Genomic DNA, 25,608 nt, shown 5'->3' with positions numbered 1-25,608 from the left:
TGTTAAAAATTCTAAAAATGGCCAGTGTATAAATGTCACGGGGTTTACCGCAACGTCTGATTGCTCCTACTCCTGCGCTGAAAAGAAGTACTTCACCTTTTTAACCCCTTTCTGACATCAGACGTACTATCCCGTCGAGGTGGTCTGGGCCCCTATGACCACCGACAGGATAGTATGTCATCACCGATCAGCCGTGCTCCCGGTGGGATCGTGGCCGGGTGTCAGCTGATTATCACAGCTGACATCTGGCACTATGTGCCAGGAGCGGTCACGGACCGCTCCCGGCACATTAACCCCTGGAACACTGCGATCAAACATGATCGCAGCGTTCCGGCGGCATAGGGAAGCATCGCGCAGGGTGGGGGCTCCCTGCGTGCTTCCCTGAGACCCTCGGAACAACGCGATGTGATCGCGTTGTTCGGAGCATCACCTTTGTCCTCCTCCCTGCAGGCGCCGGATCTAAGATGGCCGCGGGGGGCCTTCCGGGTCCTGCAGGGAGGTGGCTTGCAAGCGTCTGCTGAGAGCAGATGCCGGCAAGCCTGCAGCACAGCCTGTCAGATCGCTGATCTGACACAGTGCTGTGCAAAGTGTCAGATCAGCTATCTGACACTATAGCATGATGTCCCACCCTGGGACAAGTAAAAAGAAAAAATATTTACATGTGTAAAAAAAAAATTGTTCCAATAAATACATTTTTTTATATACCGTATTTTTCGCTTTCTAAGACGCCCTTTATTTCCCCCAAATTTGGGGGGGAAATGGGGGTGCATCTTACAAAGCGGATATACTGCTTACTGTTACAGGCTGGGATGAGGGGTTGTCAGCCGCAGTTGTCCACCGCTGCTGCCGCGGTTGTCCGCTGCTGCCCGGGGTGATCCTGGAGGCTCCGATGCTGCTGGGGGCTCTGGCGACATTTTGTGAAAGGCCAGAGTCCCCCGGCAGTTCGTCCATGCTTTCCTGTGTGACGGACTCCTGGAAAATGGCCGCCGGAATCTCGGGAGATGAGATTTCAGCACTGAGATCTCATCTCTCGAGATCTTGGTCCCAAGATCTTCATCTGCGCCGCCTCCCGGCGGCCATTATCCCGAAGTGCACAACACAGGAAAGCATGGATGAACTGCCGGGGGGCTCTGGCCTTTCACAAAATGTTGGCAGAGCCCCCAGCAGCACCGGAGACACCCATGCTGCACATGAGCCCCCCTGCAGCACAGGACACCTGCACACCCCCTCATCCCAGCCTGCAGCAACGCTCCACTCCTGCTTCCTCCAGCAGCGACCCTGATCCACCGCAGCCACAAACCCCGGTAAGCAATAAGACGCATGGATTATAAGAAGCCCCACCAATTTATTAAAAAAAAAGTTTTTTGCTATTTTTCTCCTCAAAATTTGGGGGTGTGTCTTATAATCCGGAGCATCTTACAAAGCGAAAAATACAGTAAATAAAAAAAATAAAAAAACAATAAAAGTACACATATTTAGTATCGCCACGTCCGTAACGACCCGACCTATAAAACTGTCCCACTTGTTAACCCCTTCAGTGAACACCGTAAAAAATAAAATAAAAAGAGGCAAAAACCAATGCTTTATCATCATACTGCCGAATAAAAAGTGGAATAACACGCAATCAAAACAAAAAGATGGATATAAATAAACATGGTACCGCCATAAACGTCATCTTGTCTCACGTAATCAGCAAAAAAATAAAAAAGTTATAGCCCTCAGAATAAAGCGATGCAAAAATAATTATTTTTTCTATAAAATTGTTTTTATTGTATAAAAGCACAAAAACATAAAAAAATGATATAAATGAGGTATCGCTGCAATCGTACTGACCCGAAGAATAAAACTGCTTTATCAGTTTTAACAAACGCCGAACGGAATAAACGCCCCCCAAAAGAAATTCACGAATTGCTGGTTTTTGTTCATTCTGCCCAACAAAAATCGGAATAAAGAGCGATCAAAAAATGTCATGTGCCAGAAAATTGTACCAATAAAAACGTGAACTCGTCCCGCAAAAAAACAGACCTCACATGACTCTGTGGACCAAAATATGGATAAATTATAGCTCTCAGAATGTGGTAACGCAAAAACTATTTTTTGCAATAAAAAGCGTCTTTTAGTGTGTGACAGCTGCCAAACATAAAAACCAGCTATAAATAGTACATCAAACCCCCCTTTATCTCCTCCTTAGTTAGGTAAAAATAATAAAATAAAATTTTTTTTTTCCATTTTCCCATTAGGATAAGGCTATGTGCACACATCTGGAATTGCCACAGAAATTTCTTCTGCAATTCCACAACTGTGCCGTGGGTTTTTTTGCTAAACACTAGCGTTTTACAAGTGTAATTAGATTGCAGAATGCTAGCCTTTTCCAAGCGATCTGTAGTATCGCTTGAAAAACTGATTAACAGGTTGGTCACACTTGTCAAACATAGTGTTTGACAAGTGTGACCAACTTTTTACTATTGATGCTGCCAATGCAGCACCAATAGTAAAAAGATCTAATGTTAAAAATAATACAAAAAATAATAAATTGTGATATTCTCGCCTTCCGGCATCCTTCAGCGTTCCCACTCCTCGCGATGATCGCGTTCCCAGTAATGCCTCGCGGCAATGACCCCAGATGACGTAGTGGTCTCGCAAGACCACTACGTCATCACAGGTCATTGCCGCAAAGCATCACTGGGAACAGAAGTATCGCGAGGAGCGGGAACACTGCGAGGGATGCCGGAAGGTAAGAATATCACGATTTATTATATTCTTTTTTTTTTTTTTTCTTTTAACAATTATATGGTTCCCAGGGCCTGGAGGAGAGTATCCTCTCCTCCACCCTGGGTACCAACCGCACATGATCTGCTTACTTCCCGCATGGTGGGCATAGCCACATGCGGAAAGTAAGCGGATCAATGCATTCCTATGTGTGCGGAATTCCCGCGATTCCGCACAAAAAATGAACATGCTGCGTTTTTTTCCGGAATGCGATTTTGCCGCGGAAAAAAATGCAACATGTGCGCAAAAATTGCGGATTGCATTCTAATAATAGGATGCTTAATGTATGCATTTTTTTCACCGTTTTATCGCATTTTTATAGTGAAAAAATGTGAAAAATCCTGAACGTGTGCACAGTTTTATGGTTAGGGTTGGGGCTAAAGTTAGGGTTGGGGTTAGGGTTTGCATTACATTTACGGTTGGGTTGGGGTGTGTCAGGGTTAGGGGTATGGTTAGGGTTGGGATTAGGGTTAGGGGTGTGTTGGGGTTAGGGGTGTGTTGGGATTAGGGTTAGGGGTGTGTTGGGGTTAGGGTTGGAGTTAGAATTGGGAGGTTTCCACTGTTTAGGTACACCAGAGGCTCTGCAAATGCAACATGACGTCCGATCTCAATCCATACAATTCTGAGTTGAAAAAGTAAAACGGTGCTCCTTCCCTTCCGAGCTCTGCCGTGCGCCCAAACAGTGGTTTACCCCCACATATGGGGTATCGGTGTACTCAGGACAAATTGGACAACAACTTTTGAGGTCCAATTTCTCCTGTTACCTGTGGGAAAATACAAATCTGGGGGCTAAAAATCATTTTTGGGGAAAAAAAAAGATTTTTTTTTATTTTCACAGCTCTGCATTATAAACTTTAGTGAAACACTTGGAGGTTCAAAGTTCTCACCACACATCGAGATAAGTTCCTTATGGGGTCTACTTTCCAAAATGGTGTCACTTTTGGGAGGTTTCCACTGTTTAGGCACATCAGGGGCTCTCCAAACGAGACATGGCGTCCTATCTCAATTCCAGCCAATTTTGCATTGAAAAGTCAAATGGCGCTCCTTCCCTTCTGAGCTCTGCCATGCGCCCAAACAGTGGTTTACCCCCACATATGGGGTATCAGCGTACTCAGGACAAATTGCACAACAACGTTTGGGGTCCAATTTCTCCTGTTACCCTAACAAATTGGATCTGAAGTAATTTTTTGTGAAAAAAAGTTAAATGTTTTTTTTTTTTTAAATACAAACATTCCAAAAGTTCCTGTGAAACACCTGAAGGGTTAATAAACTTCTTGAATGTGGTTTTGAGCACCTTGAAGGGTGCAGTTTTTAGAATGGTGTCACACTTGGGTATTTTCTATCATATAGACCCCTCAAAGTGACTTCAAATGTGATGTGGTCCCTAAAAAAGTGGTGTTGTAAAAATGAGAAATTGCTGGTCAACTTTTAACCCTTATAACTCCCTAACAAAAAAAAATTTTGTTCCAAAATTGTGCTTATGTAAAGTAGACATGTGGAAAATGTTACTTATTAAGTATTTTGTGTGACATATCTCTGTGATTTAAGGGCATGAAAATTCAAAGTTGGAAAATTGCAACATTTTCAAAATTTTCGCCAAATTTCCATTTTTTTTTACAAATAAACGCAAGTAATATCAAAGAAATTTTACCACTAACATGAAGTAAAATATGTCACGAGAAAGCAATGTCAGAATCACCGGGATCCATGCAAGCGTTCCAGAGTTATAATCTCATAAAGGGACAGTGGTCAGAATTGTAAAAATTGGCCCGGTCGTTAACGTGCAAACCACCCTTGGGGGTAAAGGGGTTAATTAATCTGCCATGTTGGAAACTCTGGGAGCCTTAGCTGAGCACGGTTAGCCACTACTATCCACGATATAATCTGGGTCCTGACTGACACATATCGTCAGAGCTAGTTTATGCTGCATGGATTGGAGGATTGTTGTTTGGTGGTTATATGAGGAGTTTAGTGGATTTATCTGTGACTCTTGCTTGGGTTTGTACAGTGGGTACGGAAAGTATTCAGACCCCTTTAAATTTTTTACTCCTTGTTTCATTGCAGCCATTTTGTAAATTAAAAGAAAGTTCATTTTGTTCCTCATTAATGTACACTCTGCATCCCATCTTGACTGAAACCCCCCCCCCCAAAAAAAAAAAAAAAAAAAAATTTTTGCGAATTTAAAAAAAAAGAAAAACTGAAATATCACATGGTCACGAGTATTCAGGCCACTTACTCAGTATTGAGTAGAAGCACCCTTTTGAGCTAGTACAGCCATGAGTCTTCTTGGGAATGATGCTACAAGTTTTTCACACCTGGATTTGAGGATCCTCTGCCATTCTCCCTTCTCCATTTCCATCAGGTTGGATCATATACAGCCATTTTCATGTCTCTCCAGAGATGCTCAATTGGGTTTAGGTCAGGGCTCTTGCTGGGCCAGTCAAGAATGGTCACAGAGTTGTTCTGAAGCCACTCATTTGTTATTTTAGCTGTGTGCTCAGGGTCATTGTCTTGTTGGAAGGTAAATCTTTGGCCAAGTCTGAGGTCCAGAGCACTCTGGAAGAGGTTTTCATCCAGGATATCTCTGTACTTTGCCGCATTCATGTTTCTTTCAATGACAATCAGTCATCCTGTCCCTGCAGCTGAAAAACACCCCCATAGCATGATGCTGCCACCACCATGTTTCACTGTTGGGATAGTATTGGGCAGGTGATGAGCAGTGCCTGATTTTCTACACACATACTGCTTAGAATTATCACCAAAAAGGTCTATCTTCATCTCATCAGACCAGTGAAACTTATTTCTCATAGTCTGGGAGTCCTTCATGTGTTTTTTTTTTTTTTTTAGCAAACTCCATGCGGGCTTTCATATGTCTTGCACTGAGGAGAGGATTCCATTTGGCCACTCTGCCATATAGGCCCGACTGGTGGAGGGCTGCAGTGATAGTTGACTTTGTGGAACTTTCTCCCTACTGCATCTCTGGAGCTCAGCCAAAGTGATCTTGGGGTTCTTCTTTACCTCTCTCACCAAGGCTCTTCTCCCATGATTGCTCAGTTTGGCTGGATGGCCATGTCTAGGAAGACTTCTGGTGGTCCCAAACTTCTTCCATTTAAGGATTATGGAGGCCACTGTGCTCTTGGGAACCTTGAGTACTGCAGAAATTCTTTTGTAACTTGACCAGAGCTGTGCCTTGCCACAATTCTGTCTCTGAGCTCCTTGGCCAGTTCATTTGACCTCATGATTCTCATTTTGTCTGACATGCACTGTGAGCTGTAAGGTCTTATATAGATAGGACTTGATTTGGAAAGGCACACACCTATCAGTTTAATTAAACACAGCTGGACTCCAATGAAGCAGTAGAACCATCTCAAGGAGGATCACAAGGAAATAGACAGCATGTGACTTAAATGAATGTCTGAGCAAAGGGTCTGAATACTTATGACTGTGATATTTCGGTTTTTCTTTTTTATTAAATTTGCAAAAATTTCTACATTTCTGTTTTTTTTTTTTTCAGTCAGGATGGGATGCAGAGTGCACATTAAAAGTGAACTTTTTTTAATTTACCAAATGGCTGCAATGAAACAAAGAGTGAAAAATGTAAAGGGGTCTGAACACTTTCCGTACCTGCTGTAAGTGTGATAATTCCCTTTCCTCCTCTAACTTTGGTTTTTCCCCATCCTCCACTCCCCAGATTATAGAATGCTGTAGATAAGCCTTGAAAGGCAGTGGCTGCATCTTATAGCTGCAAAATCTGCTGACAGGTTCCCTTTAAGGCCCTGAGTAATTCTCATTTTTGCACTGTTTGTCTTATGCTCTTTTTCCAAGACTCATAACTTTTTTTTTTTTCTTGTTGATGTGTTAGCACTTGTGTTTTTGCGGGACAAGTTGTAGTTTTGAATGACACTATTCCTTTTGCTAAAGCAAAAAAATTGGAAAAAATTCTAGGTGCAACGAAATCTTAAAAAATGCACTGATGCCTTTTTTTGGGGGTTTGCTTTTACAGCGTTAATTTTTCTGTAAAAATGGCTGAAAACATAACACTGGTCAACAGCATTTTTGGTGCCAAAGATATTTCATCGAATTTAGGGTATTTTTGGGGTGCTGATTCTGAATATGTCATCAGTTTTGCCAGATTGGCTCAAGTTTTTGACATTTTTGGTATCTTATTTATAGCACTTGTTGGTAAATGCGACGCATCATGTCATTAATTTCTTTGGATTAGTACTTGAACTGAGCAGTTCTCAATATAGTTTTGTGTTAATTAGTGTTCTAAAAGTTTGTTCATAGCTTGATTTTTGCACTAACTTTATGTTGTTGTCTGTTTTCCAGTGAAAAGCATGAACTCATCAAGAAGAAGTTGTCTTAACGATCCAGACTCATTCTGTTACATTTGTGGTGAATACACACTGCCAAAACATAGAAGAAACATAACAGACTTCGTAAAAAAAGTGTATTTTGCCTATTTTGGGGTTATGCTTGGGGACCAAGACAAGTTTTGGGCACCACACATAGTGTGCAAAGCATGTATGGAATTATTACGAAAATGGAGCAAAGGACAAAGAAAAAGCTTCAAATTTGGTGTTCCAATGGTGTGGAGAGAGCCAAAAAATCATCATGATGACTGTTATTTATGGTAAACACAGGTACAGGCACATCTTCACAATGAGGGACAGGCCTTCTTGCAGATTCCATGTTACTCCCATTTTCGTTTCTTATGCTTATTGAATCCTTGCACTTGCACTGCACAGAAATAACAGTCATCATGATGATTTTTTGGCTCTCTCCACACCATTGGAACACCAAATTTGAAGCTTTTTCTTTGTCCTTTGCTCCATTTTCGTAATAATTCGATACATGCTTTGCACACTATGTGTGGTGCCCAAAACTTGTCTTGGTCCCCAAGCATAACCCCAAAATAGGCAAAATACACTTTTTTTACGAAGTCTGTTATGTTTCTTCTATGTTTTGGCAGTGTGTATTCACCACAAATGTAACAGAATGAGTCTGGATCGTTAAGACAACTTCTTCTTGATGAGTTCATGCTTTTCACTGGAAAACAGACAACAACATAAAGTTAGTGCAAAAATCAAGCTATGAACAAACTTTTAGAACACTAATTAACACAAAACTATATTGAGAACTGCTCAGTTCAAGTACTAATCCAAAGAAATTAATGAGATGATGCGTCGCATTTACCAACAAGTGCTATAAATAAGATACCAAAAATGTCAAAAACTTGAGCCAATCTGGCAAAACTGATGACATATTCAGAATCAGCACCCCAAAAATACCCCAAATTCATTAAAATATTTTGGACACCAGAAAAAAAATTTTTTTTTGTTGACCTGTGTAATTGTCCACATCAGTCTGATTACAGTGATAACAAACATTGATAGTTTTATTTTTTTCTATTTAAGTCTTGGAAAAAAAAAATCTGAATATTGCAAAAAAAAATAATTTTTTCCCATTGTGTTGGCATTGGACGAGACCCATTTATCAGGTAAGTTTTTATTAGTATTATTTTGGCCTACGTTATGTTTTTTGCTGGTGTGTTATTCCACTATTTGGGAAGCTGAAAGAAGTGTTGCACATTATGCTCTACTCGTTCGTGCTCTGAGGTCTAATGTTTGATTGTCAACTGGTTTTGTCTACATCACTTGCAATCTCTATGTATATTTTAGAAATGTTCTATAAATGTATTTTTTAAGGCTATTTTATTCAAAAATATTTTTTTTTATTCTTGACAGATGACTATACCTGGAGATCAGAGGGACAAGTGACATCTGCAATTTTTAAATCAGATGACCTTGATATCACACAAGATCTAATTGAAATGAATGCCATTACTTCAGATATACCATCATACTTTCACAGTAAAGATCTATCATCTGATCCTCTTAAACAGGTCCAAACTTCTGATTCATCACAGACTAACAATCAAACTGCTCTTAAAGCAAAAATGCCATTATCAAGTGCAGAAAATAGAAATAAGTTTTCCCTCAAAATGTCTCGAGTTACTGATAAAAAAATTCACACAAAGGAGAGGAGATTTTTTTGTTCACTGTGTGGGAAATATTTTAACCATAAATCAGAACTTGTTAGACATGAGAGCGTTCACACACAGGAGAAGCCATATTTATGTTCAGAATGTGGGAAATGTTTTAATCATAAATCGCATTTAGTTGGCCATCAGAGAACTCACACAGGGGAGAAACCTTTTTCATGTTCAGAATGTGGGAAATATTTTCTAGTGAAATCACGACTTGTTAGACACCAGAGAACTCATGCAGGGCAGAAGCCAATATTTTCTTGTTCTGAATGTGGGAAATATTTTAAACAGAAATCATTGCTCGCTAGACACGAGAGAGTTCACACAGGAGAGAAGCCATATTCATGTTCAGAATGTGGAAAATGTTTTAATCAGAAATCAAATTTAGTTGTCCATCAGAGAACTCACACAGGGGAGAAACCTTTTTCATGTTCAGAATGTGGGAAATGTTTTGCAGAGAAATCAGGTCTTGTTATACACCAGAGAACTCACACAGGGGAGAAACTTCATTCTTGTTCAGAATGTGGGAAATGTTTTGCAGAGAAATCAGGGCTTGTTACACACCATAGAACTCACACAGGGGAGAAGCCAAGATTTTCTTGTTCACAGTGTGGGAAAAATTTTAACCAGAAATCAAAGCTTGTTAGACATGAGAGAGTTCACACAGGGGAGAAGCCATATTCATGTCCAGAATGTGGGAAATGTTTTAATCAGAAACCAGTTTTAGTTGTCCATCAAAGAACTCACACAGGGGAGAAACCATTTTTATGTTCAGAATGTGGGAAATGTTTTAATCAGAAATCACATTTTGTTGTCCATCAGAGAAGTCACACAGGGGAGAAACCTTTTTCATGTTCAGAATGTGGGAAATGTTTTGCAGAGAAATCAAGTCTTGTTACACACCAGAGAGCTCACACAGGGGAGAAACTTCATTCATGTTCAGAATGTGGGAAACATTTTGCATCGAAAACAGGTCTTGTTCTACACCAGAGAACTCACACAGGGGAGAAGCCAAGATTTTCTTGTTCTGAATGTGGGAAATATTTTAACCAGAAATCAAAGCTTGTTCGACATGAGAAAGTTCACACAGGGGAGAAGCCATATTCATGTTCAGAATGTGGGAAATGTTATACTCAAAAATCAGATTTAGTTGTCCATCAGAGAACTCACACAGGGGAGAAACCTTTTTTATATTCAGAATGTGAGAAATGTTTTGCAGAGTAATCTGGTCTTGTTTTGCACCAGAGAACTCACTGTCACGGTTTCATATCTGACTGTGGCCTAGGGTCCCCTTGAGTGACAGCTCAGCCGCCCTATAGGATCTGGAGTGTGCTGGACTGTTGGTTTTTATGAGTGATGGTCCAGTCATCCAACCTGATCCTGGAGCATGCTGGGCTGTCATCATTTTGATTGACAGCCCTGCTGCTCAATCTTATGTAGCCTGTGGGTATTTCCCCAGGTACCTCTCATTTTTCATTATTTTCAAGCAATTTAGCTAGGTTGTGATTTGCAGTCCAGGATCAGTTGTAGCTTTCCTTAACTTGGGTGTGCGTGCTAGCTGTGTCTGGCTTCTTTATCTTGCTGATCACCTCAGATGATTTGTTCTAACTATTCTTGTGGATTATCCTTTCTGCCTTGGACACTCTGACTTCAGGTATATGACTTGGGACTTGGTCTCTATGTCTTTGTCATACTCCCTTGTCTTGACAAATCCTCCTGGCATTTGACCCCGGACTGTTACCTGACCGCACCTTTGTATTACCTATCTGTATTCAGAGTTCCCCTGACATCTGACCTCGTGCCTCCTGACTACACTGTCTCTTTGCTTGCCCCGAGTAATGACTCATCATCACACTCTCACACAGGAGAAAAGAAATATTCATGTTTAGTATGTGAAAAATGTTTTCAAGTTAAGTCACATCTTGTTATACATCAGAGAACTCGCACAGGGGAGAAACTTTTTTTCATGTTCAGAATATGGGTAATGTTTTCCAGGGAAATCAGGTTTTGCTATACACCGGAGAACTCACACAGGGGAGAAGCCATATATTTTATCACACTGTGCAAAACAACACAAAACAGAGACAGGCAAAGTAATGACATACATAAATGAGAAAGGAATAGCAAGTTAGAACTTACATTAGAATTAAAGTATATGTCGTTCCTAAAATACATCTGTTATCTACAATGCAATATAACATTAGCATTAAATATTTCATATTGTTATATATTTATGTATTCACTATATGGACAAATGGACAAGGGTATTGTGACACAGACCCCCACATCACCGAAAAAATACCTAACATTTCTTCTTTTTTCCTAATGCCCAGTGATCTGCCATTCATTACTGATTCTTTAAATCCACAATTTCCATATCTGGACAAATGTCTTTAGTTTCTATATATTACAAAAATAAACATTCATGTTGCAAGTTACTATTTACATCTATGATCCATTCCTTCTATGTAGGTTCATCTGAGGGGATCCATATTTTTAAAAGAACTTTCCGTGCTAAGTATAGTAGTTGTTCACCATCATTGGGAAATGATTCCATTTTCTATTCCCCATATTATTAGGTTTAAGAGGATTTGATTTTAACCTCTTAGTGACAGAGACAAATTTTTTAAAATCTAACCAGTGTCACTTTATGTGGTAATTCTGGAACGTTGCGACAAATCCCAGTGATTTTTTTCGTGGCACATTATACTTTATGATAATGGTAAATTTAGGTCGATATGTTTTGTGTTTATTTATAAAAAAATCTGAAATTTGACAAAAATGTAAAAAATTAGCAATTTTCAAACTTTGATTATATATTATCCCTTTAATTCAGATACCGTATAAGCCGCGGCACCTACTGTATTTTTCGGACTATAAGACGCACCGGACCATTAGACGCACCCCAAATTTTAGGGTGAAAATAGCAGAAAAAAAGATTTTTATAACATGGGTGTCCGTCTTATTGTCTGAGTTTAAGGTATCTTACCTGAGGGCTGGCGGTGGTACAGCAGGGTCACAGGAGGCATGGTGGCAGCAGAGGTGCAGTGATGCTGAGGAGCGGTGGGCGGTACGGCGTGCACCTGAGCAGGGTCCCTTCCTGCTATGGTGGGTGACACTGCTGCCTGGTGTCCGCCGGAGGGTTGCAGCAGTGGTGTGGAGGCGGCAGAGGTGCGGTGATGCTGAGGTGCGGTGGGCAGTACGGCGTACACCTGAGCAGGGTACCTTCCTCAGGTGAGGTGACGCCTGGTATCTAAGGCAGGCAGCAGAATCGGGATAATCACGGGTTTCTCGGTGGCGGCGGCCATCTTCCTGAGGCCGCGCGTGCGCAGATTGAGTACTCTGCTTCCTGAGGCTTCAGGAAAATGTCCGTGGGAAGCAGCGTGTGCGCAGATGGAGATTGCGGCAGCAATTTTCCTGAAGCTGAGATCTCTCTGCGAACTCAGCTTCAGGAAAATGGCCACCGCAATCTCAATCTGCGCATGCGCGGCCTCCCACGGACATTTTCCTGAAGCTCGCCACCGGGAAACCCGTGATTCACCCGGCTATGCTGATCGCCTTGGATACCGGGCCACGCCGTCAACTCACCTGAGGAAGGCACCCTGCTTAGGTGCACGCCATACCGCCCACCGCGCCTCAGCATTACCGTATCTCTGCCGCCGCCACACCACTGCCGCAACCAACCGGTAAACCTGCTTTCGAACTATAAGACACACCCCCCATTTTCCTCTCAATTTTTTTTTGGGGAAAAGTGCGTCTTATAGTCTGAATATGGTAATTTTACCACAAAAAGCTGGGAAAACTTATTGACTCGAGTATAAGCCTAGGGTGGGAAATGCAGGAGCTCCTGTTAAATTTCAAAAATAAAAATAGATACCAATAAAATTATATTAATTGAGACATGGGCCATACAAAATACGACCCATATAATGCTCCATAAATTTGATGATGGCCCCATAAGATGCTCCATAGAAAAATATGCCCCATATAATGCTGCATAAAGTTGATGATGGCCCCATAAGATGCTCCAAACAAAAATATGCCCCATATAATGCTCTGTAAAGATGATGGGCCCCATAAGATGCTGCAAACAAAAATATGCCCCATATAATGCTCTATAAAGATGATGATGGGCCCCATAAGATCCCCATATAGTGCTCAAATGCAGGTTATGTTGCTCATATATCGTATATTTCCGCTGCAATAGAAAAAAAAATTAAATGCCTCTCGTCGCTTGCCGCTGCTCCTCAGCGTCGCTGGCTCTCTCCAGTGACTGTTCAGGCAGAGGGCATGCACTAATCATGTCATCGCGCCCTCTGACCTGAACTTCACAATCAGAGGATGCAGAAGACACAGCACAGTGGTGGAACGTGTACAGGTGAATATCGCAAGTGCCGGGGGCCTGAGCAAGCGGCGGCACAGGCACATGGCCCCCATAGTGCGCCGATGTCCCCGCCTGCTCAGGACACTGGCACTTGCCCCGGTGCAAAGATCGACCGCTGGCCCTGTCAGCAGCCAATGAAACACTTACCGAGGCTGCAGGGGAGCGCGGACATGTTCCAGAGATGCTGGAGACCTCTGCACTGGGACCGTGGCTCGTGTATAAGCCGAGCGGGGTCTTTTTCAGCTAAAAAAAAGGGGCTAAAAAGCTGAGTTTATACACGAGTATATACGGTAGTTATACCACAGAAAAACATTAATAAATAACATTTCCCACATGTCTGCTTTGCATCAGCACCATTTGTAAAATGTTATTTTATTGTTTTAGCTTTTTAGGAGGTTTAAAAATGTAGCTGTAATTTTTCATTTTTTTTCATGAAAATTTGCAACATTTATTTTTTTAGTGGCCTTTCCAGGTTGGAAGTGACTTTAGGAGTCGTATATATTGGAAAACCCCCAAAAGTAATACCATTTTAACAACAACACCCCCTGACGTACTGAAAACCGCTGTCATGTAGTTTATTAACTCTTCAGGTGCTTTTCAGGAATTAATGCAAAGTGGCAAGACAGAAATGAAAATGTGTATTTTTACCACCTAAATGTAGCTAACTTCTGAACGGACCGTTGTAGCCCGGAGTCTCTAAGGCCACTATTTGGTCATGAATTGCCATGGAAAACATCAGAACCACACAATCATGATCTCAGGGTTCCGATAGGGATAAAGAGGGAGCCCCCACACTCTTTTAACCATTTTTATGATACAGTCATTATTGACAGCAGCATCTAAAGGGTCAAACAGATATGGACAGTGCAGACACTGATCGTGGCTGATGCAGCAAGTTGTCAGCTATAGTGTACAGACGACAGCTGCTGGATTATCACCTGTATGGGGAGGCTATTCTCTTATATCTCAGGTCAGTTAAAAGACTTATTGATGGTCATTAAGGGGTTAAATGCATCTTCAATTGTCTCAATAACCCGACGCCCAAAATGTACACTTTATAGCATAATAGTAACATACAATGGGTTAGTCTCACACTTGAGACACTCGGGGTCCCTTTTGTTAGTCAACTTTGGCAATATTTCTGGTGTTAAATAAATCCTATGAACAATGAACAATTACAAAATTTTATCCTGTGTTTTTTTGTAAAATAAAGACTTAGGCCCCAATTAATTAAGGCTGGTGTTTAATTCAGCAATAAGATGTGCAAAATTCACTAAGAAATGCCACTTAATGTATTTACGACATCTTATTAGGGAAGTGAGCCTCACCAGAAATAGTACTCCAGATAGGCATCGGAGTAACATTTTTGTCCTAAGAAATAAGCAGATATATTTTATTACAGTTTTTTTACAGATATAACAACAAAATGTCTGCCTCTCTCCCATTTCCCAATCCAAAACGTTAGGGTAAGATTATCTCCATAGAGTGAAAAAGAGATTAACTCCTTCCCGACATCCACAGTATATGTACGGAGCAGCATTCCCGCAAACCACCATACATGTACTTCCTTACAATCGTGTGGGCTCACTCTGAGTGCCGCCGCAATAAAATGTGGGTGTCTGCTCTATATGAGAGTTAACACCCTGCAGCAACACCCACGATTGGTGCTAGCACCAATGATGGCTGATGTTTAACCCCTCTGATGCATTTATTAATAGTGACAGAATATCGAAGGGCATCGCAGAGGGAGGGAGCTTTCTGTCTGCTCTCTGCTTCCATCGGCACAACGCAGTCGCAATAGTCTTCATGGTGATCCCGGACCATCAGAGCCGGAGCTGACACGGCTCCCCCTGTGTGAGAGATGCTGATCTGATGCCATGCAATGCAAAAGCATTGCAGAGTGTTATATCAGGGCAGGAAAAGTTGATATCCCATACTGGGACAATGTAAAGAAAAAAAAAGATTAAAAAAAAATGTAGAAATATAAAACAAAAATTACAAAATAAAGAGCAAAAAAATATTAATACAATAAATACATTTATTTATATAGAAACAGGAGTGAGCAAAAAAAGTACACATATTTGGTATCGCAACTTCCAGAACTACCCGACCTATAAAATTGTCCCACTAGTTAACCCCTTTGGAGAACACCGAACATTTTATTTTATTTCAAAATAAAAAAAGCAAAAAACAATGTTTTATCATCATAGCGTCAAACAAAAAGTGGAATAAAACACGATAAAAAAGACTAATGAAAATAAAAATGTACAGCTGAAAACATCAACTTGTCCTACAAAAAATAAGCTGCCATACATCTCCATGAGCCAAAAAAACAAAAAAGTTATAGCTCTTAGATTAAAGCGATGCAAAAATCTTTATTTTTTCTATAAAAGTTTTTATTGTGTAAAAACACCAAAACCTAAAATAAAATGAATGTAGTATCACAGTAATCTTACTGACCAGAATAATTATCGTGGCTTATCAATTGTACCACATGCAAAACGGCATAAAAACTCAACAGAAAAACAATTCCTAAATTGCTGGTTTTTGTTCATTCTGCCTCCCAAAAATCGGAATAGAAAGAGATCAAAAAATGTAATTTGCCCAAAAAAACTCATCCTGCAAAAAACAAGCCCTCACATGACTCTGTCTGCCGAAATATGGAAAATTATAGCGATCAAAATATAGGGATGCAAAAACTTGTTTTTGCAATAAAAAAGCATCTTTTAATGTGTCACCGCAGCCAAATAAAAAAATGCTAGAAATCTGGTATCGCTGTGATCACATCAACCCAAAGAATAAAGTTGTCTAATCACTTATAACCGCACAATGAAAAATAAAAAAAATAAATAAAGCCAATTCTTCCCCTGCTGTTGATTCGTTTATTCTGCCTCCCAAACTTTGCAGTATGGCTCAGCTCACATTTATTCTGCGCTCTTGTTAAATATTAATTATTAATTGAATTCTTATTCTCAATTTTGTACTGAGCACATTGCCTCTCGCTGACATTACAAAAGCTATTTCTGTATATGTAGCTCAGAGTAATGGTTAACACCATATAGAGAGAACACGTGTTCTATGGGACATATATAATCACGTCTCTTAGGGGGGTCACGTGAGGCCTGTCACATGGGGGCTGTCACCTTCACTCTCTACAGACTTCAGACTCGCAGAAGGAATGAACAGCTGGTAGCCATGATGACTTCTACTCCATGACAGACAGACGCCTTTTACCATCTCAGGAAAGATGAGGAACAAATGGACAATTTGTTCGTAACTATTTCACCTATTTTATGTTTTGCTGCAATGTGTTTTTTTTGTGGACAATCCAATAAACCACTACAATTTTTATGAAAATATCATGACCTTTTTCTTTAAGAGTATCACATCTGGGGGGCGTGTCCTAGCTGGCCATGTGAGCGGGCGCATAGGAGAGCGCCCCCGCTGCTATTAACGTTAAAATCCTGTGCAGGCACCGCTGTGTGGTCTAAATAGTGCCATACCTGCTGGCCGAAGGTCCTGGGAGTGGAGCGGTGCTGATTTGGAGGCCCGGTAAAGGAGGAGATGACCTGACGGAGGCATCCTTAGATGCCCACAAGGCATTTGATAGTGTAGAATGGGGATATTTGTGGCAGGTCTTACACTGTTTGGGCTTTGGCTCATAGTTTGTGTCCTGGATTTAGCTGCTGTATGTGCAACCAAAGGCTAGAATTAGGGTGAACGGAGAGCTATCTCACACTATAAAGTTACATAGAGGGACGAGACAAGGGTGTCCACTCTCCCCTCTTTTGTTTGCTTTTGCTGTGGAACCATTGGCCGCCAAAATTCGACTGTCTACTGAAGTGTCTGGGTTTAAGTATGGGTCAATAGAAGAAAAGATAGCGCTATACGCGGACGATATACTACTGTTTTTGGGTGAGCCAATTGCTTCCTTGGGAAGTGTCATTAGGCTTATTGAGAGATATGTGTTGTGAATTAGACTTTTTGGCTCCCTCTTGTGTTTACTAGTGATATGACTCTGGGATTGTCTTTCCTCAGTTTGGCACCCACCTGGGTCGTTAGTCCAGGGGTGTTGCTATATAAACTTCCTGGATCCTTAGTCCAGTGCCTGGCATCGTTGTAATCAGATCCTTTCTGTTTGCTTCTGTCTGATGGTCCTGGTTCGTGCATATTAAGCTAAGTCCTGCTTCTTTGTTTTTTGGTTATTTGCTTTGTTCTTATTTTTGGTCCAGCTTGTACTAAATGTGATTCCTGACTTTGCTGGAAGCTCTAGGGGGCTGGTGTTCTCCCCCCGGGCCGTTAGACGGTTCGGGGGTTCTTGAATATCCAGCGTGGATATTTTGATAGGGTTTTTGCTGACCATATAAGTCATCTTACTATATTCTGCTATTAGCTAGTGGGCCTCTCTTTGCTAAATACCTAGCTCATTCTTACGTTTGCCTTTTCCTCTTACCTCACCGTTATTATTTGTTGGGGGCTTGTATCCAACTTTTGGGGTCTTTTCTCTGGAGGCAAGAAAGGTCTTTCTTTTCCCTTCTAGGGTTAGTTAGTTCTCCGGCTGGCGCGAGACGTCTAGAACCAACGTAGGCACGTTCCCCGGCTGCTGCTATTTGTGGTGCTAGGATTAGATATATGGTCAGCTCAGTTACCACTGCCCTATGAGCTGGTTTTTTGTGTTTGCAGACTTAGTAATTATTTCTGAGACCCTCTGCCATTGGGGTCATAACAGTATGCCAGGCCAACATTGAATGTTTAATGCATTGCAGAAGTGGGATAATAAGAAAGGAAATTCTGAGGTTTTTTTTTGTTTTTTTTCCTCTCTTCCTCCCCTTTACCTCTGAGTGGCTTGTGCTTGCTGCAGACATGAATGTCCAGACCTTGATTACAAGTGTAGACCAGCTTGCTGCTCGTGTGCAGGGCATACAAGATTTTGTTACCAGTAGTCCAATGTCTGAACCTAAAATACCTATTCCTGAACTGTTTTCTGGAGACCGATTTAAGTTTAGGAATTTCAGGAATAATTGTAAATTGTTTCTATCTCTGAGACCCCGTTCATCTGGAGATTCAGCTCAGCAAGTTAAAATTGTTGTTATCTCTTTCTTACGGGGCGACCCTCAGGATTGGGCTTTCTCGCTAGCGCCAGGAGATCCGGCATTGGCAAATATTGATGCGTTTTTTCTGGCGCTCGGATTGCTTTATGAGGAACCCAATCTTGAAGTTCAGGCAGAAAAAGCCTTGCTGGCTATTTCTCAGGGCCAGGATGAAGCTGAAGTGTATTGCCAAAAATTTCGGAAATGGTCCGTGCTTACTCAGTGGAATGAGTGTGCTCTGGCCGCAAATTTCAGAAATGGCCTTTCTGAAGCCATTAAGAATGTGATGGTGGGTTTCCCCATTCCTACAAGTCTGAATGATTCCATGGCGCTGGCTATTCAAATTGACCGGCGTTTGCGGGAACGCAAAACCGCTAATCCTCTGGTGGTGTTGTCTGAACAAACACCTGATTTAATGCAATGTGATAGAATTCAGACTAGAAATGAGCGGAAAAATCATAGACGTCAGAATGGGTTGTGTTTTTACTGTGGTGATTCTACACATGTTATATCAGCATGCTCTAAACGCCTAACAAGGGTTGTTAGTCCTGTCGCCATTGGTAATTTGCAACCTAAATTTATTTTGTCTGTGACTTTAATTTGCTCTTTGTCTTCTTACCCTGTTATGGCGTTTGTGGATTCAGGTGCTGCCCTGAGTCTTATGGATCTGTCATTTGCCAAGCGCTGTGGTTTTGTTCTTGAACCGTTGGTAAATCCTATCCCTCTTAGAGGTATTGATGCTACGCCATTGGCGGAAAATAAACCGCAGTTTTGGACACAGGTAACCATGTGCATGACTCCTGAACATCGGGAGGTGATTCGTTTTCTTGTTCTGCATAAAATGCATGATTTGGTCGTTTTGGGTCTGCCATGGTTACAGACCCACAATCCAGTCTTGGATTGGAAGGCAATGTTTGTGTCAAGTTGGGGCTGTCAGGGAATTCATGCTGATTCCCCGCCGGTGTCTATTGCTTCCTCTACTCCTTCGGAAGTTCCTGAGTATTTGTCTGATTATCAGGATGTATTCAGCTAGTCCAGGTCCAGTGCTCTGCCTCCTCATAGGGACTGTGACTGCGCCATAGATTTGATTCCAGGTAGTAAATTTCCTAAGGGAAGACTATTTAATCTGTCTGTACCTGAGCATGCCGCAATGCGTTCGTATATCAAGGAGTCTCTGGAGAAGGGGCATATCCATCCATCCTCTTCCCCTCTTGGTGTGGGATTCTTTTTTGTGGCCAAGAAGGACGGATCTTTGAGACCTTGTATTGACTATCGGCTTCTGAATAAAATCACTGTTAAATTTCAGTATCCTTTGCCTCTGTTGTCGGACTTGTTTGCCCGGATTAAAGGTGCCAAGTGGTTCACCAAGATAGATCTTCGTGGTGCGTACAACCTTGTGCGCATTAAGCAAGGAGATGAATGGAAGACAGCATTTAATACGCCCGAAGGTCATTTTGAGTACTTGGTGATGCCTTTTGGGCTCTCTAATGCTCCCTCAGTGTTTCAGTCCTTTATGCATGATATTTTCCGGAAGTATCTGGATAAATTTATGATTGTTTATCTGGATGATATTCTGGTTTTCTCTGAAGATTGGGACTCACATGTGGAGCAGGTCAGGATGGTGTTTCAGGTTTTGCGTGAGAATGCTTTGTTTGTTAAGGGCTCAAAGTGTCTCTTTGGAGTACAGAAGGTTCCCTTTTTGGGGTTTATTTTTTCCCCTTCTGCTGTGGAGATGGACCCAGTCAAGGTCCGAGCTATTCATGATTGGACTCAACCCACGTCAGTTAAGAGTCTTCAGAAGTTCTTGGGTTTTGCTAACTTCTACCGTCGTTTTATCGCTAATTTTTCTAGCGTTGTTAAACCTTTGACGGATATGACCAAGAAAGGTTCTGATGTTGCTAACTGGGCTCCTGCAGCCGTGGAGGCGTTCCAAGAGTTGAAGCGCCGGTTTACTTCGGCGCCTGTTTTGTGCCAGCCTGATGTCTCACTTCCCTTTCAGGTCGAAGTGGATGCTTCTGAGATTGGGGCAGGGGCCGTTTTGTCGCAGAGAGGCCCTGGTTGCTCGGTAATGAGACCATGTGCTTTCTTCTCTAGGAAGTTTTCGCCTGCTGAGCGGAATTATGATGTTGGCAATCGGGAGTTGCTGGCCATGAAGTGGGCATTTGAGGAGTGGCGTCATTGGCTCGAGGGTGCTAAGCATCGTGTGGTGGTCTTGACTGATCACAAAAATTTGATGTATCTCGAGTCTGCTAAACGCCTGAATCCTAGACAGGCCCGCTGGTCATTGTTTTTCTCCCGTTTTGACTTTGTGGTCTCGTATTTACCAGGTTCAAAGAATGTGAAGGCTGATGCTCTTTCAAGGAGCTTTGTGCCTGACTCTCCTGGAGTTGCAGAACCAGTTGGTATTCTTAAAGAGGGAGTTATCTTGTCGGCCATTTCTCCTGATTTGCGACGTGTGTTGCAGAGATTTCAGGCTGGTAGACCTGACTCTTGTCCACCTGACAGACTGTTTGTTCCTGATAAGTGGACCAGCAGAGTCATTTCCGAGGTTCATTCCTCGGTGTTGGCAGGGCATCCGGGAATTTTTGGCACCAGAGATCTGGTGGCTAGGTCCTTTTGGTGGCCTTCCTTGTCACGGGATGTACGGTCATTTGTGCAGTCCTGTGGGACTTGTGCTCGAGCTAAGCCTTGCTGTTCTCGTGCCAGCGGGTTGCTCTTGCCCTTGCCTGTCCCGAAGAGGCCTTGGACACACATTTCCATGGATTTCATTTCAGATCTCCCGGTGTCTCAGGGCATGTCTGTCATCTGGGTGGTATGTGATCGCTTTTCTAAAATGGTCCATTTGGTGCCTTTGCCTAAGCTGCCTTCCTCTTCCGATCTGGTTCCTGTGTTCTTTCAGAATGTGGTTCGTTTACACGGCATTCCTGAGAATATTGTGTCTGACAGAGGATCCCAGTTTGTTTCCAGGTTCTGGCGATCCTTTTGTGCTAGGATGGGCATTGATTTGTCGTTTTCGTCTGCCTTTCATCCTCAGACTAATGGACAAACGGAGCGAACTAATCAGACTCTGGAGGCTTATTTGAGGTGTTTTGTTTCGGCAGATCAGGATGATTGGGTGACCTTCTTGCCGTTGGCTGAGTTTGCCCTTAATAATCGGGCTAGTTCCGCTACTTTGGTTTCGCCATTTTTCTGCAACTCTGGTTTCCATCCTCGTTTTTCCTCGGGACATGTGGAGCCTTCTGACTGTCCTGGGGTAGATTCTGTGGTGGATAGGTTGCAGCAGATCTGGAATCATGTGGTGGACAACTTAAAGTTGTCACAGGAGAAGGCTCAGCGTTTTGCCAACCGCCGCCGCGGTGTGGGTCCCCGACTTCGTGTTGGGGATTTGGTATGGCTGTCTTCTCGATTTGTTCCTATGAAGGTCTCCTCTCCTAAATTTAAGCCTCGCTTCATCGGTCCTTACAAGATATTGGAAATCCTTAATCCTGTGTCCTTTCGCTTGGATCTTCCGGTGTCGTTTGCCATTCACAACGTGTTCCATAGGTCTTTGTTGCGGCGGTACGTTGTACCTGTGGTTCCTTCTGTTGAGCCTCCTGCTCCGGTGTTGGTTGAGGGCGAGTTGGAATACGTGGTGGAGAAGATCTTGGATTCTCGTCTCTCCAGACGGAGGCTTCAGTATCTGGTCAAGTGGAAGGGCTATGGTCAGGAGGATAATTCCTGGGTGGTTGCTTCTGATGTGCATGCGGCCGATTTAGTTCGTGCCTTTCACGCCGCTCATCCTGATCGCCCTGGTGGTCTTGGTGAGGGTTCGGTGACCCCTCCTTAAGGGGGGGGTACTGTTGTGAATTAGACTTTTTGGCTCCCTCTTGTGGTTACTAGTGATATGACTCTGGGATTGTCTTTCCTCAGTTTGGCACCCACCTGGGTCGTTAGTCCAGGGGTGTTGCTATATAAACTTCCTGGATCCTTAGTCCAGTGCCTGGCATCGTTGTAATCAGATCCTTTCTGTTTGCTCCTGCCTGATGGTCCTGGTTCGTGCATATTAAGCTAAGTCCTGCTTCTTTGTTTTTTGGTTATTTGCTTTGTTCTTATTTTTGGTCCAGCTTGTACTAAATGTGATTCCTGACTTTGCTGGAAGCTCTAGGGGGCTGGTGTTCTCCCCCCGGGCCGTTAGACGGTTCGAGGGTTCTTTAATATCCAGCGTGGATATTTTGATAGGGTTTTTGCTGACCATATAAGTCATCTTACTATATTCTGCTATTAGCTAGTGGGCCTCTCTTTGCTAAATACCTAGCTCATTCTTACGTTTGCCTTTTCCTCTTACCTCACCGTTATTATTTGTTGGGGGCTTGTATCCAACTTTTGGGGTCTTTTCTCTGGAGGCAAGAAAGGTCTTTCTTTTCCCTTCTAGGGTTAGTTAGTTCTCCGGCTGGCGCGAGACGTCTAGAACCAACGTAGGCACGTTCCCCGGCTGCTGCTATTTGTGTTGCTAGGATTAGATAGATATATGGTCAGCTCAGTTACCACTGCCCTATGAGCTGGTTTTTTGTGTTTGCAGACTTAGTAATTATTTCTGAGACCCTCTGCCATTGGGGTCATAACAGATATGGCTCTTAATCAGGGTTGACGATAAATTGGAGTAAGTCAATTTTGTTTAAAGTTGACGACGTAGGGGATGAGGTGAGTGAGTCTGTAAATGGAGGGCGACTTAAGGTGGTAGATCAATTTAAATATTTGGGGATCTGGATCTCTACGCCGGTTACAGACTATCTGCATAAGAATCTGACTCCTGTTCTGGGGGTTCTTAAGGCGAAGGTGGGTGCTTGGATTAAACTGCATTTGTCAGTGGTGGGCCGAGTCAATCACATTAAAATGATTCTGATGCCTAAGATATTATATGATCTCCACAACGTGCCTATTTGGATACCACATGGGAAATATCAGCAGATTTACTCCTTATTCAGGAGTTTAGTATGGGGGAAACGGCATCCTCATATCAGATTGGAGATGCTTCAGCGACCCAAGGAAGATAGAGGATTGGCTTTGCCCAACCCTGAAATATATTTTCTTGCGGCCCAGTGCCAACATTTAAAGGGCTGGGCGCATGAGGCGTCTTCCAGTGCGGTACAGCATCTGATGGAGGTGACGAAAAGATGTCCAATAATACAGTGCTTAGAAGATGGATCCTTGGGTGCGCTTGGGAAAATGTATCCAACTATATTTCTGATACATAAGCTGTGGGGTTACATGTTTGACCAGGTTTTCTCCGTTATGGTATAATAATAATTTACCGGAGTTTATGGAGTTGGGAGTTCTATCAGAGTGGCAGGCCAAGGGAATACGATATGTTTATCAGATAGTAGAGCAGGGGAGCTGAAATCCTTTTCCCAGTTGCAATTGGAGTATGGTCTTAAGGCTTCTGGGGATTATCAGTATGCGCAGATGAGGCACGCGTTTGGAGCTCAAAACGGGGGACTGCCTTAAAATTCAAGCAGATTTAGTGCTGGAATATGTGTGTGGAGAAGGGACTACGAGGGGGTTATCTCCTCCTTATATAGAGATCTATTATATACTTATTTATTGGGATTCCCGATCAATGCGAGGGCTAAATGGGAAAGAGAGTTGGGCCGCTTGGAGGATGAAACGTGGGAATCTGTGCTGGAATGGATACCAAAATTGTCACTGTGTGAACCTTATAGGTTGTCTCAGCTCTATTTTTTACATAGAGTGTATAAGTCTCCGGATGTTTTGTATAAGGCAGGGTTGCAAGCTAACTCTGAATGCCCGAGGTGTAAGAATGAAAATGAGGGAATATTTCACATGATGTGGACGTGTCCAAGACTGGCTGCTTTTTGACTGGTGGTTTTGAGTCGTGTGGAAGGAGCTTATAGATGTGTGGTACCAAGGGGACTGGTGGTTTGCTTGCTGGGTTATGTAGAAGAAATTAAAGTGGATAATACCCTGAAAAGAGCAATCGCTAGATTAATATATATGGCTTGAAAGGTAATAGCAAGGAATTGAATAAAAGGAACCGTCTTCAAGAGGAGAATACCTTAAATAGGTGAAGCATGGTCTTGCTCTGGAAAAAGGGGTTTACAAAAAAGGGGGAAAATTGGGGTGTTTGACAAATTGTGGACTCCTTGGCTGGAAATGAACTATAAGGTGGATAAGAGGGGAAAGGCTTTGGGGGGCCTTTATCTGGAGGAAGTATTGTCTACGCGGTTACGGTTGGGGATAATGGCTAATATGCATCTTTGGAGGATATGTTAATGAGTGTGAGCTGTCTAAATGGGATGGGGGTGGGGGGATAAGTTGGTGATGTTGGGGTTTGTTACTGTTAAAATCTAAAATGAAAGTATTATTGTACTATGAATACTGTGATATTATTCTTAATAAAAATCTATCTGAGTAAAAAAAAAAAAAGAGCATCGCATCTGGTAAAGAGTCCTGATTAAATAAATGTGCAAAATAAGCATATTTAACAGCTCTACACTGGGGTTTCCATGTAAATCTCTGAAATACCTGATGCAAACAGAAACCCCTGATGGAGGATTCCCTATAATGAGGCAGATGGAGGCACTGCGAACGTCGTCTGATCTGTGGTCCGGCGGTACCCGTTTTTTAAGCGTTTATAAAAGTGCCATGAGCCACAATTTTGTGCATTTCTGAAATGAAGGACAATGCTGAACAGAGGCCAAACAGAGTCCAGAGTAACTGCTGCCTCCTTATTGTGAATGGATCCCTCCGGGGTTTCATCTGAATCGTGTCACTCAGATTTAGACTGAAACCCGTAGCTTGCTGCATAAATGTGATCCGATACACCACAAGAATGGTACCTAGCAGCATTTTATCTATCATAGATTGCATGCATAAACATGTATATACATACACATGTATGGCATTTGCTAGTATATATGGACATTCAACGGATCAGTCGTTAATTAACCATAGAGAAAAAAAGGGGGGGGGGAACAATTTGTGGAACCCACAAAACACGACCAAATGATCCAATATGATGATTAGAAAAAGATTTTTATTAAACATAAGGTACAGGATACAGACAACATGGGGAACGTGTGCAACCCCGGACAAATAGTGCAGTGTGCAAAAAAAGCGCTGTGACCTGGACAGACCACACTACATGTAGATGTATTGATATAATGTGCTCACAAACTGGTATATAGCATAAATCATATTGCTACTGATATATTACACTCACTAAGTGATTGTTGCAATGTATGGTATTACGGTGTCTAAGTATAAACGACCAGAATCCGTAGATATAATTTGTTAAGCCACATCTTTATCCATTGAAT

At 42.3% G+C, this 25,608-nt stretch overlaps 1 protein-coding gene across 1 annotated transcript in view; it reads left to right on the top strand.

Moving 5' to 3' along the window:
• The window catches only part of LOC143768179 (uncharacterized), a 134,235-nt gene that overhangs the window by 33,734 nt on the left and 74,893 nt on the right, over nucleotides 1-25,608 (top strand). The window contains exons 7-8 of the mRNA XM_077256868.1: nucleotides 8,517-10,038; nucleotides 10,595-10,799. Of these exons, the coding sequence (XP_077112983.1) occupies nucleotides 8,517-10,038; nucleotides 10,595-10,799 (1,727 nt within the window). The remainder of the gene's footprint in view (nucleotides 1-8,516; nucleotides 10,039-10,594; nucleotides 10,800-25,608) is intronic.

The sequence above is a fragment of the Ranitomeya variabilis genome, chromosome 4 (genome assembly GCF_051348905.1).
Source record: "Ranitomeya variabilis isolate aRanVar5 chromosome 4, aRanVar5.hap1, whole genome shotgun sequence".
NCBI classification, from domain to species: domain Eukaryota; kingdom Metazoa; phylum Chordata; class Amphibia; order Anura; family Dendrobatidae; genus Ranitomeya; species Ranitomeya variabilis.
The sequence above is the reverse complement of the archived record's forward strand: the minus strand, read 5'-3'. Positions and strand labels throughout refer to the sequence as shown.